The sequence below is a fragment of the Dunckerocampus dactyliophorus genome, chromosome 19 (genome assembly GCF_027744805.1).
Source record: "Dunckerocampus dactyliophorus isolate RoL2022-P2 chromosome 19, RoL_Ddac_1.1, whole genome shotgun sequence".
Lineage (NCBI taxonomy): Eukaryota > Metazoa > Chordata > Actinopteri > Syngnathiformes > Syngnathidae > Dunckerocampus > Dunckerocampus dactyliophorus.
Genome location: NC_072837.1, coordinates 12,819,822 through 12,838,033, shown reverse-complemented (window position 1 = coordinate 12,838,033; position 18,212 = coordinate 12,819,822). Strand labels below are relative to the sequence as shown.

Sequence of the window (18,212 nt, the reverse complement as noted above, 5' to 3'; positions counted from 1 at the left end):
TATATTGTTATATTTATATAGTTAGATTTACTTATGTTTGTATATTGTTATATTTATATATTGCTATATTTAGTTATATATTATAATTGTTTTATATTAACTGTAATGTTCTTATATTTACATATTCTGATATAATTGATGCTATTTATTTGTAATATTTATATATTGATATTTTTTAATGATATGTATTTAGATTATATTTACATATTATATTAATATATTGTTACATTATTCTATTATTATAGGTAGATTTGATATTTTTGTATTATATTGTTATTGTTAATTTACATGGAGTTATATTAATTGTAATATTTTATATGTATATATTTTGTATTATTGATGCTATTATATTTATTTGTAATATTTATATATTGTGGCATTGTTTAATTATTAGTTATGTTTATATATTGTTATATTTACAAGTGAGTACATTTCTCATTTGAATTCATATAATACATGGCTTTCCCTTTCTAAAACTACTTTTTTTTATAAAATCTGGATGTACAATACAGGTGGTTCTCGGTTTACGGCATTTTGTGTTTACACGCGCCCATAAATGGATGAAAGACTTAATTTTGGCTAGCTTGAGAATGAGTCTTGGCTTGGCTTGAGTATTGGCTGCACTTGTTTCCATCGCCTGTCTGTGGCAAGCATCATTAAGGATAAAGATGGTATTGTTATGTCTACTCAAATGTTGTAAGGATGACCAGAAGGTGCTCCATCAACAATCTCTTTATTGCAAAAACAAACAGGCTGTCGAGCCGCACCACGTCAAAACAACATCAGCAAACTCAACTGCCGTCTCCACACACACACACGCAGTGTCATGTCACATTCAAATGTTAGGAAATCACAAAACTTTTTAACATGACACATAACTGCCGAGGACCACCTGCATGTAGCTCCCTTGCCTCACCACTTACCACACACACATTACCAGGAATGATATTTACCGTCTAAGAGCGTTCCTGGAAATGTGGAACAGGGCTACATGTTGGCTGAATGAACATAACCCACCCACTCGTATGATGGTCTTTTTTTTTTTTTTTTAACAACTCTACCTTCTCAACGGGCAATAGAGCTTGTCATTTGGTCATCAAATGTTAATTGGTCCACACACACACAGAGGAAGAAACAGTGCATTTGTTTATTAAGGACGGACAGTCAAGCTGCAGCCTTCAATAAAAAGTATGAAGAAAGACAATGAGACACATGAAGTGCTCATATTTACATCTCATCAATCACCCTGTCCCTCAGCTCCACTTCCTCTCATCGTTCCAATCTCATGCTTGAGTTTGTCATTTCTGCAGCGGCACAATGCCTGCTTTGTTCTTGCTGTGTGATTCCAGTGGTAAACAGCAGCTGGACATGGAATGTAGAGGACAGACAGTCCTCTCATCACCATCAGCATGCTGGTTGGTGTCCTTCCTCTTGGCACTTGGTTGGAGAACATGAGCTGGTGGCAGGAAGTCAGCCATCTGGCTCCGACTCCAGTCATGGAGATGCAGGAGAAACCTCAAGTGTGGGACAGCAGTAACTTGTCCTGACAGAGTCAAGTGGTCTTTTGTGAGGAACATCACTGGCCCAACCTCTGCTGACATTGTCCGTAGCGCTGCAGGGCGCCCAGTAACTCCTCATAAGAGATGTTTCTGTGTGACGGCAGGGAGCTGAGAACAGAGAGCCATACATCCTTAGAACACAGCGCTGTTATCCAATAACATTGCAGCAAATATGACAACACTACTGTATATTCAACGTTCCCTCTAGGCTGTGTGCAATAGCGTACTGATCTTGTGCTCTCAGCGCACAGCAAATCCTTGCAGCGCAACAAAATAAAACCTATTTGAACTGCAAATTACACAGACATAACTACCATAATTTGCAGTGCATAACTCGCTACTTTTTTCTTAAACTTTGAACCCTGCGGCGTATACAGCGGTGCTGCTAATTTATGGCCATGTTCTAATCTCGTGACATCTCCTTTACTTCGGAACTCGTACTAATCATTTAAAAATACTATGCCGCTCGCGAGTCAGTGAGGAAACGGTAGCTCGTCCTTTGGTAGGAGCCAATCACGAGCTATAAGTGAATTCACGACAAGCTTCTCAACCCATTGGAAACCGCAGGAGGTCATTACTCTATATAACAGTCTGACTAAGCGTGTCATCTTACGAAGAACGCTATACTCATCACACAGCAACTTAACACTCAAAAGGTAGCTAAGAAGTATACAAGTACCAATACGAGTTTAAAATAAAAAACAACAACTATTTGAACTTATTTCCATAATGCATTTTGTACTAGCAAAGCATTTCATTGGTTATGGCTGCCAGGGTGCCACAATGCTGCCTCTGTCCATCAGAAGGAGACAGAGGAGCCAACAAATTAGAGGGAGGCTGACATCATTGCAGCGCCTCAGCAGCCATAACCAATGAAATGCTTTGCTGAGACAAAATGCATTATGGGAAAAAGTTAATAGTTTTGGGGTTTTTTAAACTCGATAAACTTGTACATTTCTTAGCTACCCTCTGAGCGTGAAGTTACTGTGTGATGATTTTAGCGTTCTTTGGAAGAGGACATTGTGAGTCAGACTGTTATACTGAGTAATGACCTCCCCAAATTTCCAATGGGTTGACAAACTCGTTTTTTCATAGCTCATGATTGGCTCCTGTCAAATGAAGAGCTACCTGGTCCACACTGACTCGTGCGTGCCACAATATGCCATTTTATACCGTGGACATGTGCGGCTTATAGTCCTATGCGGTTTATGCATGTACAAACTATTTTTTCTCTCTAAATTTAGTGGGTACAGCTTAAACACCGGTGTGTCTAATCCACCAGAAATTACTGTATTTTTTCTGTACCATTCAGCAATGCGAGTGTCAGGTGACAACAGGCGGTAACAACTCAATGATGAACACTGTCCAGCCAATGAGGACACCCTATTGGTGCTTATTTACTTAGGCAGCCAATCAATTAACAGCGTGTTACGTAGTACATGTTGCTGTTTTGCAGGTTAGTGTATAGCTACTGGTGCAGCAGAGTTAAGAGTTTTTCAATTTTCATTTTTACAAAAGCAAACATATAAAGCAAATGTGGCATCACTTTCAAGTAACGTTCCAGAATGAAATAGTGCCAGAACAGGCTGCTGCAAACCAGAAAGGAAATAAGGAAATACAGGTATACATAATTAACCAAATTAATGGTAAACAAGAAAAAAATTGAAAATGAAGTACATGTTTAAATTCTTGAATATCATTCATGTTTGACAGCAAATGCTAACTGGATGTAACACATGACCTGTGTGTCTAATGAACGCTACAGTACGTATCTATTCTGACTTGCATATTACCGGTACTCAGGTTATGTACACAACTACTGAGGAATTATGTGCAATTATCTTTTTGCTACATTGAACTGAATTGTGAATTATTCACTGTTTTGATTACCTGTCAACTTTGAAACTCCCAACGTGAAATACGAATCATTAGTATTTAGTATCCATCCATTTTCTATACCGCTTCTCCTCATTAGGGTCACGGGGGTATGCTAGAGCCTATCCCAGCTGACTTCAGGCAACAGGTATAGTAGTTTCAAAGTTTACCAATTCGATTTTTTATATATTGTGTGTTTTATAATACGGGAGAGATCATGTCAACTTGTAACCTGCATGCACCCCCGATCTCATCATATTTGTAAATACAGTAAATATTAATATTTTCTATATTTATAGTAGGAGGTAGATCTTTGGGACTCACAGGCTGAAAAAGAGTGAACGCGCCTGGTGTGGTCAGTGTTGGAATAAAAGTGTCTTACATGAATTCAGTGAGTCTGATGTGCCAGGGGAGGAAGCCAAGAGTGCTGTCCACCGGACCGAACTTTACCACCAGTTCAGGATCTGGAATATTTTTTGACTCTGAAACAAACACACAAGCCAGCTCATGAGCTTTTTATCTTGGCAATACCATCCATACCAAACATGTGCACACGATTACCTTCTGGGAGTTGTTCTCAAAAACAGTTAAAAAAATATATATATATATATATATATATATGAGAAGGACAGTGGGAGGAGATGAAATCCCCATAGTGCTGTTTCTGTGCTGTTTGTGAGAATAAAGCCAGGGTTGAATAAAGATGTACTATTATGGGAATAAAATTATACTCCTACCAGCATAAACCCATACCTGACACGGACGATCTTGACATGTTACATTTTATTACGCGTTATATTATAGTGGATCCCCACAATATTCCGGATTCGGCATTCACATCCATGCAAATTCACAGATTTTTGTTAAAAATGATTCACCCCAAGTCAGTAATTATTCATAAATATTAGGGGTGTCCCGATAAGTTTTCGCTTCCAATCAGACACCGATATTGCAGCCTTGAATATCGGCTGATACCAATATGAATCCAATACCAGCTCGAAACATTCAGAATTTTATAATTGTTTTGCAGTGTAGAATGTTATACAAGGCTTAATGAAGTGATATTACAGAACAATAACAGACAATTATAGACGGAACAATAATCAGCAACAGTAGGTATGGTTGAAAAACAGACCCATTTACTTCTTTAGGCATGTGGGGGATAGTTTTATCAACAGTGTAGTGGCGGCCAGGCATACCATAGCGAGATTCAAGGTGCTGAATTAAGCGTTTAAACACAACTTAACTCACCACGGACAGGAACTGGTCATCTTTTCTGTTATAACTAATGACTTCTTGTCACCGTGGGAGTTTCCCGTGTGATGCTGCTTCAAATGCATGATGAGTTTGGTTGTATTAAACTTCCCCGGTTCTGTGCCACCACGGGAAACCTGTGCATGACAAGTTTTGCACTCAGCGACGTCTTCTTCATACTTTAATGAAAAACAAACGGCAGACATCACTCCATGCTTAACACGTTAGCACACGCTGTTGTGATCATGTGGGCTCTATCCGGACGCTGCTGGATAGACGTGCTGTGGCAGAGTCTGGAATCGACTGCTTGTATCGGAGTGCCAATAATCGGAGGTTTTAGATGCAGGCTGATATAATTTAATTGTTTTTTTCTGATATCGATCCAGTAGTCAATGTCAATATTGGATCAGGACACCCCTAATATATATGTAATAATACAGCATCAAATACACAGCATACAACTACACAGTAACAATGTTGACATCAGTGAAAGATGGTGGCACTCTGTGTGGCTGCAGAAGCGCTTCATATGTGATGTGACAAAGCTAGCAGTGTGTATTATGTACACGCAGCTTTGGAGGAACACCGCATCACCTCGGACTACAAGCTGGGTGGAGCAGCGGACTGGTGTACCACCACTAGCTGCTTTCGAGGGGGATACAGGTGGCCCCACAACAGACGGAAGTGCGGTTGTAGCACTAGCCTGACAATCCGGCTAAAGGCTACACCGTGACTCCCATTCCATGTGTTCATGCATCACCTTACCTTATCATTCATTAGTGCATTTTATACTTGTACATCAAATGTGTTTAATACGTGTGTGAGGCATCTTTAGGCCTTAAACCTGGATTGTGCTTCTATGCATATCCGCTGTCATGAGTAAAAAATGGCAATTGAAGAGAGAAGGGGAGGGTTCTGGAGTCTTATGTAATAATTACAACAGTTACTTTTATTGAAAATGTTGATCCGAAATCAGAGAATAAGGAGGGTTTTAAAAACAAGTTTGAATGCACTTGGACTTTTCTGTGGTGTTACCTCTGAGCAGTGTGTCCAACATGGAGACACTAATGTCTTTGGAGCTCCTCTCTTTGTTCTCCACAGAGCGACAGAGTTGCCGTGCTGCGTTAACGATACTCTGCTTCCCATCTTCTGGAGACAAGACCTTCACTGTGGGCTTGCATGACAACACTGAAAGACAAAGACAAAGCAAACCTGTGTGACGGCTGCTTTAAGTACAATAAATAAATCCCACACCTGACATTCCCCCACAGTCGAACGCAACAATACCCCCCAATAAAAAACATTAAAAACTCAACCCATACAACACTAAATGTCCCACAAAATTTACTCCAAAATAGGGCTGCAACTAACGATTATTTTAAGAAATGACGAATTTTAATGACTAAGCGGATGAAATTAGATATTTGTAGCTTCTACTGTTCTACCACTAGGTTTTGTGCGTACGCATGGTAAGAGTTGCGCATAAATGTTCACATTTTCCTATGCACAGTAAAAGTGGATAAATCTCATACTTTGCGTGGGAATGTTGTTACGCACGCTTTTCGCACACATATTTGCCGTGGTTTGCTTTGCAAGATATCAGAAAGGGGCAAAAATATCAATTGCTCTTTTCCAAAGTTCAAGTTGATGTGTGTGACTATCTTGTTTTGCCTGAAACACAAAGATAAAAGGTCTGCTTTCATGGATGACTAACAACATTTTAAAACTGTCACATTTGAAACGCTGAAATCAGCATATTTACAGTACATTTTAAAATGAAACGATTAATCGATTACCAAAATAGTTGTCTATTAATTGGATAATCGATTAATCAGATTGATCGATTAATCGTTGTAGCTTTACTCCCAAATGTCCCCAGAGTCACGCAAAAAATGCAAGGCATGACAATATAGTTAAACACAGTTTGAAGGGAAAACCCCACAAACATATGCATCCAACTTTACAAATCCACCTGCGCTGATCCCTCTGCCTCAGTACTCTATGGGTAAAATGAAACCCTGCCAAAAAGTGGAAAACGTTCACAAATTATTCTCCGTAGAATAAACACCGGCCGTCATGGATGCCAGGTTGCCGTGTGACGTCACTCCTTTCGTATCCCTAGCATGCAGCACCACCTTCCTTAAATGCACATACATAGGCTTCAGCATACACCTGCGACCCTAGTGAGGACAAGCAGCATAGAAAATGAATGAATGAATGAATTAATTAATTAATTAATGAAAGGCAAAAGCGGTCATCCTAAGTAGCTGAAAGACCACTTGGCCAACTCCAAAGACCATGTACAATTTGTTAAGGGTGTCCCAATACAACTTTTTCACTTCTGATACGATACCGATATTTGAGCCTGGAGTATGAGCCGAAACAGATATCGATCCAATATCAGTACAAATCATACATACTTTTGAGTTATTTAGCAGTGTGGAATGTTAGAAAAAGCTTGAAAAAGTTATGTTACTCAAAAAAAGAACAATAGTCAGCAACTGTACGTGTGAGAAAAACTCACCCATTTACTTCTTTATGCATCTGGGGTATAGCTTTGTCCACAATGTAGCGGAATATTCGCTGTGCTCAATGAAGCATTTAACCCGTGCTTAATCGTTTACGCACCATCGACAGGGTCTGGCTCTTTTCTGTTAATGACTTTTTGCTGTGGGAGTTTCTCACACATGCAAATGTTTCAGACCACAGGGGAGGGAGTTGTGGTCTCCCAAAACTTATCATGCCATTTTTTTGTTTTTTTTTAGTCATGCTGCTTCAAATGCACAATGAGGTCGGTCGTATTAAAATGCAAAACATATGTTCATCTTGTTATTTTTGCCATGCAAAATAACACTGAAAGGCACATTTCCTGTGTCATATGCGTGCTCGAATGTGGACTTCTTTTTTTTTTCTTTTTACTACACTGAAAAAAAATCCTGTCGGAGACTGGAGAAGAAGGAGGAAGTGTCATCATCTCGAGGACACAAAAATGTGGCCTACCGTGAAAGATAAACCGGTTCATAGCAACCAACCACCAACTTCTAAGAAGACATGCCTAAGACCTGCTGGCTCATAAAAAAAAACAACTGTAATCATTTCACTCACAAAGGGAACATAACATTCACCATTTTAGCAACTGCAAGACAACATTTGTGATCTTTAGGCTGGAATGCCACATTTGCAAAGTATCCTACCTTGGAATGGCGACTACAACACAGACTGGTGGAGCATAAATACGCTATTGGCACAGGAAACACAAACTACCCTATGGCCAGACCGGTTTTAGATTTCTATAATAGTAACGCAGACAGTCTTCAAGCACATGGAACCATGGACTATATATACCACACACCATACCAGAAGAAAACAGGATTAGAGAACTGAAACAATATGAGACATAAAATAGCCTGAGTTAAATAAGGACATTGGTTTCATTTGATCACCTCTTCTAATAAAATGCTAGTGTTTGGGGTTACCACTGCCATCTGGTGGTGTTATACCCACATAGATGTGCTTTCCATTGTGAAGCGCCATCTTACAGGTGGAAAAGCCCCACTGGTGTCAGACCTGTTTTAAACTCACATTTGAAATGTATTTGGCCTGATGAAGGCGGGTGGCTGAAAGTCGTAGGAGCTGAGTAAGGTACATTAGATTCAAGAGATTCAAGATTCAAGAGATTCAAGAGAGTTTTATTGTCATGTGCATGGTAAAACAGCAGTTATACCATGCAATGAAAATCTTATTCTGTTCATTCTCCCAAGAAAAGAAAGAAAACAAATGAAAGAATAAGAACATAAGAAACATAAACACATAAACATAAATACCAATAAATTAAGCAACAACAACACAAGAGACATTAATACAAGTAAATAATACAAATAAATAAATAAATAAATAAAGTGCTATGAGTGTGTGCGTGTGTTGCGTGCGGCGTGTGCGAGTGCTTCGTTGAGGAGCCTGATGGCCTGTGGGTAAAAGCTGTTTGCCAGCCTTGTGGTCCTGGACTTCAAACTCCTGTAGCGTCTGCCTGACGGTAGGAGTGTGAATAATGAGTGTTGTGGATGTGTGCTGTCCTTGATGAGGTTGTGTGTTCTGCGTAGGACTCTAGATGTATAAATGTCTTGCAGTGAGGGGAGGGCTGCCCCAACAATGTTCTGTGAGGTCTTGATCACCCGCTGGAGTGCCTTCCTATCACGTGTTGTACAGTTACCGTACCAAACAGTGATGGAGGCGGTAAGGACACTTTCGATAGTGCATCTGTAGAAGCAACTCAGCTTCAGCAATTAAGACATGCTCTACACAATAAAGGCATTTTAACAGGATAAAAGAGTCCCTTGCTTTTGTGAAGCTTTTGTTATGGTGCAATAGTTTTTATATAGGATTTCAGGTCATTTCAAGTAACCAATTGACGGCATTTGCAGGTTTTTGCAGTTCATCTGCTGGTTAGTGCATGAACTAGTAGTTTACAATACAGCAATCCCTTGTTCATGGCGGCTAATTGGTTCCAGACCTGACTGTGATAAGTAAATTTCCGCAAAGTTGGATTCCTTATTTAGAAATTGAATATTTTCATAGTTAAAGAACAGACAACCTGTTTATGACCTTATAAATAAATGTTTAACATTAGCGCCTTGAATATGAAAACATGAAATAACACCCCTATAGTTACCTCTGTTACTAGGACTGTCCGATATTATCGGAAACCAATAATTATCGGACCGATCCTGGCATAACGTGATCAGCCAACAGCGGTATAGTTTTTCTCCCCTAAAATAAAAGCTGATAAAGAGCTTTTTGCGCCAAGATCGAAAATTTGCTACACTGCTGAACTTGAGGTATCAGGAAGTTTACTGTGCTGCTCACAGGTCTGTGAGAATAAGGTAACTATTTAAACAAGCAGAGTAACAACACAGCTCACCATGAACTTACCAGCTCCTTAGAAATCACGAGGGGGTTACAATTCTACACACTAGTTTTACTCAGAGTTTTTTTTAAAAGAAAGAGCAACAAAAAAAAACAACAAAAAAAAAAAAACATAACACTGCAATGTAATAGGTATATAACATGCAGAATAACCAATAACTATGTGAGCTCTAAACATGTAACTTAGCGACTATTTACAACAACAGTACAGCAAAGCATGATGGAGAACAGGAAGAGCTGTTGTCAAAACCATATACGTAGACGCCGCTTCGCTTCATAAAACGCCTTTCTACAGGCACTTACTTGGGAAACAGTTAGGCACCAAAAACAATGTATTGGATCTTCTCAGATGGCTAAGATAAGAATATTATTGATCCAACACAGGTAGTAATTCACATTACATCAGCTATAGAGCACAAAGTAGTGCTGAAAAACCAAAGCAATAAAAGAATATTAAATAAGAACATGAAAGTTACCAATCCAAATAATAATAATCAGCAAATTCATGTATTTTAAACGATACCCCTTTAACAAAAATAAATCAAATCTTTCAAAAAAACAAAACAAAACATAAATCAAAGCACAAGAAACACAAATGTATTCTTAGGTGCACGGCTAAGATCAAGGGTACCCTTTGCTGTCTTCAACTTCACTTGAGTAGTATTTGAAATTGTTGTTCCAACAATGTGTACTATCCCTATCACTGACGTTTATAGAGTGAGGAAGCTTACAAAACCATAAATTAAGCCTGTTAATGTTTTTATTTTGCACTAGCATGGCTATGTTGTAAAAAAAAGTGTATATATTTGGTCATTGAAATAATACATGTAAAGCATGTCTACTTTTGTTGTGAAATTAACAATATTTTCTCTGATAATTTTGTCATGATTTCTACTTAGAATTAAAGAATGATGTCTGAAATTGGTTTCTAATGTGTTTTATTCAAATATTCTCAGTGTAAAAAAAAAAAAAAACAACAACTGTCGTGTAATCATTAGTGAAACGTACATAACTTTCGTGTCCGGCTGCCAATGAAAATTTTGAAGAGCATAATTCCATGGAAAAACAAACCCCATGATGATTACAATGGTATATATTCATGGAATAATTACTCAACTCTGCAACTAAACTGATTTTTTGTGTATAAAAGAGTAAAATAAGATTATTTGAACCAAAGTCTAACACACACAAATTTAGTGTCCGGCGGGTTACGTACGTACACTTCGAGCTCACAGCGTAAATTGCGTATTGCTAGGAAATATTGAATTAGAAAATAAAAAGTGCCTTCTTGGGCCAAACAAAACTTCCGCCGGTTATTCGCCAAATACCCGTTCAGCAGGGGAATGTGTCTTTGTGTCCGCCATTTTGTGTCAGTCAGTCAATCATTGAATTCGACGAGCAATCGGCGGTTTAACAACCAGTGTCAAGTCTAAAAGGTAAGATTTTTTTCATTTATTTATTTATATATACAGACCCTTTCCAAAAAATTAGTATGTCATGGATAAGTTGTTTAATTTCCATTCCACAATTTTCCTTCTACTTCGCAATTGTGTGTCGCTTTGTGTTGATCTTACATCTAAAATGTCAATAAAATATATTTATGTTTGTGGTCGGAACGTGACAAAATGTGGGACAGTTCAATTCCTGTTTTCGTGGGTTTAATGAGCTGGAAGCCCAAATTATGTAAAAATAAACAAATAAATACTAGACATTGTTTAAATTGTGGGCCCTGAATCTATAATCTATGAAAGTTTAACTTTTTGAATGGAATTATGGAAATTAAACAACTTTTCCATGACATTCTAATTTTTTGAAAAGGGTCTGTATATATTGGAGAAGATCTTTATGCACTTTGAAATGATTTTTTTCGTCGGGTAAAATTTTGTGTTTATCGAAGAGTGTAACTCGTTTTGACAGCCGTTGTTTTGACCTCTCGTAGGTAGCCGTTCGTCTAGTTTGTACGTGCACAAAGCAGCAAAAAAAAAAAAACACGCAAAGTGAGCAAAATTATTCATTACTAGTCGGATTTTACTTTTATCCGCCATATTATATGTCCTTGACATTTATCCGAACCAAATAAATTCTAGCGTGTTCGTTGATAAATTGCTCTGTACATAACCCGGAAGCGATCGGCATGCATGTGTGTTGTATTGTCCTCTGTAGTAACAGAGCAATCATCAGGCAACCTCTGAAGGAAACTGGTTGCACTCAGAGAAAAGGGGGCTGAATACTTTTTTTTTTTTAATTTGAAAGTCATGTACAATTTTCCTTCTACTTCGCAATTGTGTGTCGCTTTGTGTTGATCTTACATCTAAAATGCCAATAAAATATATTTATGTTTGTGGTCGGAACGTGACAAAATGTGGGACAGTTCAAGGGGTATGAATACTTTTTCAAGCCACTGTATGTGTGCGTGTGCATTAGGGTTGTCATATTCGATACTCTATACAATTTTTGATACCACAGGCATTTTAAAAAATGACCTCAAAATGTAATAGAAATATTTGTATTACATAAATAATCTACTACAACATGTAACAATTAACAGGACGACAAGTTAAATGAGCTGCAGGTAATGGCTAATAAGAAGGTGGGGCACCAGCCATGGTAACACGAGTTTAAAAGGGTAAACTGACTAACTTGTTGGAATTTGTGATAAAGGCCAGGGTGTCCTTAAGATGCCTCACTAAGTTTGACGTACTGATTGACTTTGCCACCACTGCTTTGCAGCAGTGTTAGCACACAGGCGTATCTAAGTCTGTGAGAAAGGGTGATGGGTTTGTGTTGTTCTGAACGTTCGTTTCCCAGGATACGAATGTGAGAAAGGGTGATGGGTTTGGGAAGTATCTTGTTATTGTTATCTGCTGACCTTGCCTACCAGGTGCTTCTTATGTACTGAGGAAGACAGGACACTCATATAACCAAACTAGGTTGCCTGGCACCTGTTTTGTTAAAAACAGTAACTCTGTGTGCGAATGCCTGAGTTTCGGGGCAGGCCACCCCGTTCTCACGCTCGCACGAACAGACTGGCATAAAGAGGGGTGAGCGAAAACACCTAGACGGAGTCTGCTGCGGGTTGTGATCGAACGCCCAGCCGATTGATGCGAACTCTTCCACGGGTGTTGGCTCTCCACCCTGTTGGCGTAGGTAAGAGGCTTTTTCGCTGCAATCATATATCTTGTGTGTTGATGCTTAAATAAATACGCCCTTGTTTAGGCTAAAATACCTTGATGTGTCTGTGTCATTCTGTGTGCCGACTGAACACGATCCTCTAAAAATATTCTAAAACAACGTCCTTTGGATTTTCTTGTTTGTTTGCCCCAAAGGCAAAAATACCTCCGAGCAGCACGTTTGCCTCTTGCATTTTTGACTAAAACAGATTGCTTTGGTCCTCCTGCAGCAGCACGGTCCATGCTCTGTTATTATACACTACTCAGTCCTTATAGCAGCGAGGGGGAGGTGTGTATGAGAGGGGCACCGCATTGGGTGGGTGGGAATATTGGTATCGTACAAATACTTTTGCAAATGAGTGTCGTATCCGGAAACAGTGTTTTGGAGTATCAATACTTTTGACAATCCGAGTATACACACACACACACACACACACACACACACACACACACACACACACACACACACCCCGATCCACCACATTACCCCCCTACCCGACCCCGTGTTTTAAAACAATGTGGTCCGCAAGTCGCAATAATTGCCCAACCCTGACCTAATAGCACTCGTGGGTTTTTCCATGAGTCCATGGATTGAACTTTGCTCTGAAGCATGTGGCGCAATCAAAGACTGGAGGACAGTGTTACACAGTAACAGTGGGTCATCATAACACGGTGGAAGTAAATAGTGTGTGTCCTTACCATGATTCTGGTGTTCATCAGCACAATCACAAAGGAATTCCACATTGTATTTGGATCCTTCTACACCCAGAAGATCCTTCTGTTGTCTAAGTATCACCTCCAGCAAGCGGGAGTTGTTCTTCCGGAAAATACCTGGCAGACAAACAATGAAAGAGAGACACTTGACAACAGCTTTGTAATATATTGTGTTCTAAAAATGTACAATCAAGCCTGATATTATTCAGAACCCCGACAAACTTTGCCCTAATGTTACTTTTATTCAAATGACAATTTTTTTCCTGATTGGAAATGACACGTGTCTCCCAGAAGATAACACATAACCACAGGCTATGGGAAAATCCACAGCTCTATATCAGGGGTGTCAAACTCAATCGCACAAGGGGCCAAAACTCAAAGCCTACTTTCGGTTGTGGGCCGAACTGGACAATACCCCCCCACCCACAAGGAAATTATTATTTTTTTTTTTTTTTTACTTTGGAGTGGGAGAAATGTACATTTCTTTGTGTCCATTCATTCCTGCTTGAAATTTCTACTTTCAGATAGTCGTGGATGGAAGTGCAGCGCGGACCGGATTTGCCTTAGTTTGACATGTGCTCTACACCATCCCTAATACTCCAAGCTGTTCTAAAGCATTCTAATTACGCCGATTCATTGGGAACCACTGATTTAATCAACCCAACAGTTGAAAAACAGCAGCTCTCTGCAGTTGATTTGTGGACAGTCATGGCTAAGAACAAGGGAGCTCACTGAGGACCGGCAGTTGTGGATTGTTGCTGATCACAAGACAGGAAAGGGCTACCAGCCCGTGTCTAAATGTTTTCAAGTGTCAGTGGGTACAGTGTCAAGTATTGTTAAAAAATACAAGACGCTCGCCACTGTGGAAAATCTCATGAGGCCATCCTGGTGAATCTGGGCTCCGCTGGTGACAAAGTCTCAAGGCAGACAGTCCAACAGACACTGCACACTGCCGGTTTCCACGGATGCAGACCGAGAAGGACGCCACTTCTCCTTTTATGGTCAGATTCAATAAAAATGGAATTATTTGGCCACAATGATAGAGCGTAAAAAACTTCAACCTGAAGAACACAATCCCTACTGACAAACATGGCAGTGGGAACCTAATGCTTCGGGGGTGTTTTTCCAGCCAATGGACCACGGAAACGGCACCATGAAAAATGGGCAATATGTTAAAGGGTCCCTGAAATGATTTATCAACTTTGCTTAAATATGATATATATTGTTTGTACTTATGTTCTACATTGTTCAATTTTTGAAAGCGAAGGGTAAATTCGCAAAAATTACATTTATAATTCATAGCAACTTTGACATTGTTCTTGTTTTGTTTTTTCCCCTGTGTAAGGCATCAGGAATAGCGTCCTTTTTCAAAATGCATTCATACAGTACTTTGAAGCCAAATGCTTCTTGTTATTAAATTTCAAAAGGTGGGCGTGCATCTATCTGTCTCTTGTTCTCTGCACTTGCTTCGTTCATTTTTGTCTTAAACCTTCCTCTTTTGGAAAAGAAGACAAACTTACAGTATCACGAGGGTACTATAAACATCCAGCAGCAACACAGCATTTTGGCATGACTACTATTTTGAGAAAAAATATACTTAACCAAGTAGACGCTCTAACTTGAGAAGCGTTTGTTTACTCTGCTTTAGCTGAGAGGTGTCACCCCGATGACGTCACTTCCAGAAATGAGGCTGAACAAGAGCTAGCTCATCATGGCTGGCGCCATGAACTATAAATGTAATTTTTGCTTTCGTTTGTACCGTTTGCTTTCTAAATCTGAATAATGTAGAAAATAATTACAAACAATATAAAACATTTTTAAGCAAAGGTGATAAATCATGTCAGGGACCCTTTAAGATTCTCAGGCAGTCTACAGAGACACTTGGCCCAGTGGACCAATGTGGGCAACAGTAGACATTCCAGCATTACAACGACCCAAAACACACAGCAAATGTGGCGAAGAAATGATTAGCAGGGCGTGCGTGGAAAAGCCAGTGTTTTTTTTATTTTCTAACACTAGCAATCTGTATTAACATTTAAAAAAAAAAAACTTAAAAAGGAGTCAATGCTTAACCAGCCATGTACCTCACCCCACCGATTTACAGTATATGTATTATTTTCTGTAATATACAACATGTGTTCATGGATAAGTTTAGTTAAAGTGTGTTTTTACTGTGCTGTCATAAATGCCGACATAGACCAATATTCCCTATAAGTATATGTATTCTCAATAACAGGGGTGTCAAACTCAATGCATTAACAATTTTTTTTGTCCTGTTTCAGGCTGTCCCTCCGTTACTGAAAAAACATTATTTTTCAATTTTTTTAATATCAATTTTATGCTCAGAGTGATGAGAGATTCAAAAAGAAAGCTGATTGGGATGTGTCTTCAAGTAATAAAAAAAGAGTTTTTGAAAAAAGTTGGCAGAACTGTGATTTTGAGGGGGTTGAAAACTGTCCCTCCGTTACCGGTAACCTGCAGAACACCGTGGTCAAAGCGAGAATGGTCAAAGCGATAATGACGATGCCTGCGAGTCGATTCAAATTACGGCTGGGAAGTGTGTTCTGGGAATCAACAAGTTACTGGTTCTTGGGGCAAGCACTGAATCAAAATTAAACTAAAAGGACTGTTGGGTGTTCTCCTTCCTTGAACAAGTTGATGCGCACAAGAACATTTTCAATGTGGTGAAGGACATTGATTCCAGTCACAAAGACTTTGTTTTCCATGAAGTGGATGCTCCAGCACCATCATCTTCGAGTAGGACAAGTTTGCTTAAACTAAGTGCCGATGATTGTGCGGCCGTAAGACAAAAGTTCAATGAACTGTACGTGTAGAGCTACTAGAGCGAGAAAAAAACAAAAACGGTGAAAATTAGTTCATAGACTTTTAAGTGTCATCAGATAAAGAATTTCACACATTTTCAACTGATAAGTGATCCATGATATTTTGTTGCAATTGAAATGTCGTTAAATGCCCAGGGTTTTTAAGTAATAGACTTTCAGAGTCAGCTAGAATCCTATTGTGTTCGAATCGATATGACCAAACCTAAAAAAAAAATTAAAAAAACAACAAAATCACAGCTTCAGTGACATGCCAAAGTACTAACTACAAGGTTTTGCTTAGTCTGAGCCTAAGATGCTTGTAATTATTGAGTTAAGAAAAGACTTTGAATAAAATCATGATATTAATTACCGCGGTAAGTGTTCATCTTTACAGAATTTAGGTAACATTGGAACATTTTTTCACTTTTCATCAGTTGTTGCAAAGTGGTGGTTCAGCAACCTGCAACAAAACCTTGAATTTAAGTGAAAAAGTGTTCTATGGTTGCCAAAATACATTTACAGAGATAAATGGATTACAAACAACTGGTATGTGATGTATAAAGGCTGCCAGGATAGATGAGCAGAAATGTGTCCCTCCGTTACCATGTTGTAGTTAAGATTATAACTTTTGACTGTCTTATGCCTCTTTAAGGCGTTATTTTATACAGACAGGGTGTCGTAGTTAAAGTGCTGCTGTTTTTAGCCATGTACAGTTCAATTATTTTGACTTTTGGTCTGAATGTGGCACCCATATTATGAATGGCTGTGAATTTCTTGCTATAAACAATATTGTTTCCAATATTAAAATTAAAATACCTGAGGAGTAGTTTATACTGGAGATGTCGCTTAATAATGGCCAAATTAATGCTATTTTCCAAACAGTTCTGTGGGCCAGATTAAATTGCAGCGCTGGCCGGATTTGGCCCCCAGGTCTGAGTTTGACACATGCGCTTTATAATATAAAACATGCACTCATGGATTGGGTGACATCTCTTTGTAAATAGGTTTAGTTCAAGTGTGTTTTTACCGTGGTTGTCATAGATGCTGACATAGGATATACCAACAGCCATACACCAGACCACCATGTTGCCAATGTCCGTGTAGCTGTGTTCTTCTTCGGCTACCAAGAGGCCGATGTGCACCGGTAACTTGTCCAAAGCTTTGCCATCAGTAAGCCACCGGTGTCGCCGACTGTCAGCACCGTCTCCAGTTACCGGAGTGCCGTTAGCGTCGGGTCTGTGATTATATTTCCTTCGTTGGTCCTGAAAGCCAGCTAGGGACATCGGTAATAACAGTGCGGCCACAGCACGCTCCCACAGCCGGCCATTGCAGCTCCGAAGCAGCACACGGAGCCAGGAGACGAGCGCTCTGTTGCTGTGGAGCACGAACAGCAAAAGCCTCCATAAGAAGCTATACAACAGCGCCATTAATATCCTTACTTCCGCTAAACTGAACTGAAATATTACAACGGCTGCAGAAGCCTCTTATGTGTGAGTATTAGTCTGACTCATTCGTGTCCATGTCACCTGCCTGCCGCCATCTTGCTCTCTTCCTGGCAACCCCTGACCTCTGAACCCTCTGCGTGATTACACGTAACTCACTGATTGGATGACAATGTGTGACGTCACACATGCTTTTCTCCAATTATTTGTCTAAAGGTGAACGATACTGCAAATTTTGCTACCGCTCGGATACAAAGTAACTACAAAGGCTAGTATTATCGACACTTTTTACGTCACATTTGTAAAGCTTATTGCATGATTTTTGTGACTGTAATGTGTCGACCATGATTATATTGATAATAAAACACAGGACGAAAGTTTTAGGAAAATACACAACAACAAAAAAACAACAAAATTAAACAAACGTATTTCTCTTTTTTTGTATTACATGCA

General features: G+C 39.2%; 1 protein-coding gene across 3 annotated transcripts; it reads right to left on the bottom strand.

Moving 5' to 3' along the window:
- Window positions 1-1,032: 1,032 nt before the first annotated feature.
- On the bottom strand, window positions 1,033-17,879 carry nus1 (NUS1 dehydrodolichyl diphosphate synthase subunit). 3 transcript variants are annotated; one of them, XM_054762471.1, is made up of 6 exons: window positions 17,844-17,879; window positions 17,345-17,691; window positions 13,481-13,612; window positions 5,724-5,876; window positions 3,817-3,916; window positions 1,033-1,667 (listed from the first exon to the last, which is right to left on the bottom strand). In XM_054762471.1, the coding sequence occupies exons 1-6, from the start codon at window positions 17,855-17,857 to the stop codon at window positions 1,577-1,579; spliced, it is 837 nt and encodes a 278-aa protein (XP_054618446.1). In that variant the 5' UTR covers window positions 17,858-17,879; the 3' UTR covers window positions 1,033-1,576. The 3 variants fall into 3 exon arrangements, 2 of the variants coding, with proteins under 2 accessions (XP_054618446.1, XP_054618445.1); XR_008567037.1 differs by adding an exon at window positions 4,686-4,825 and having other exon boundaries at window positions 1,619-1,667; window positions 17,345-17,874; XM_054762470.1 differs by having other exon boundaries at window positions 17,345-17,874.
- Between the last annotated feature and the right edge of the window lie 333 nt (window positions 17,880-18,212).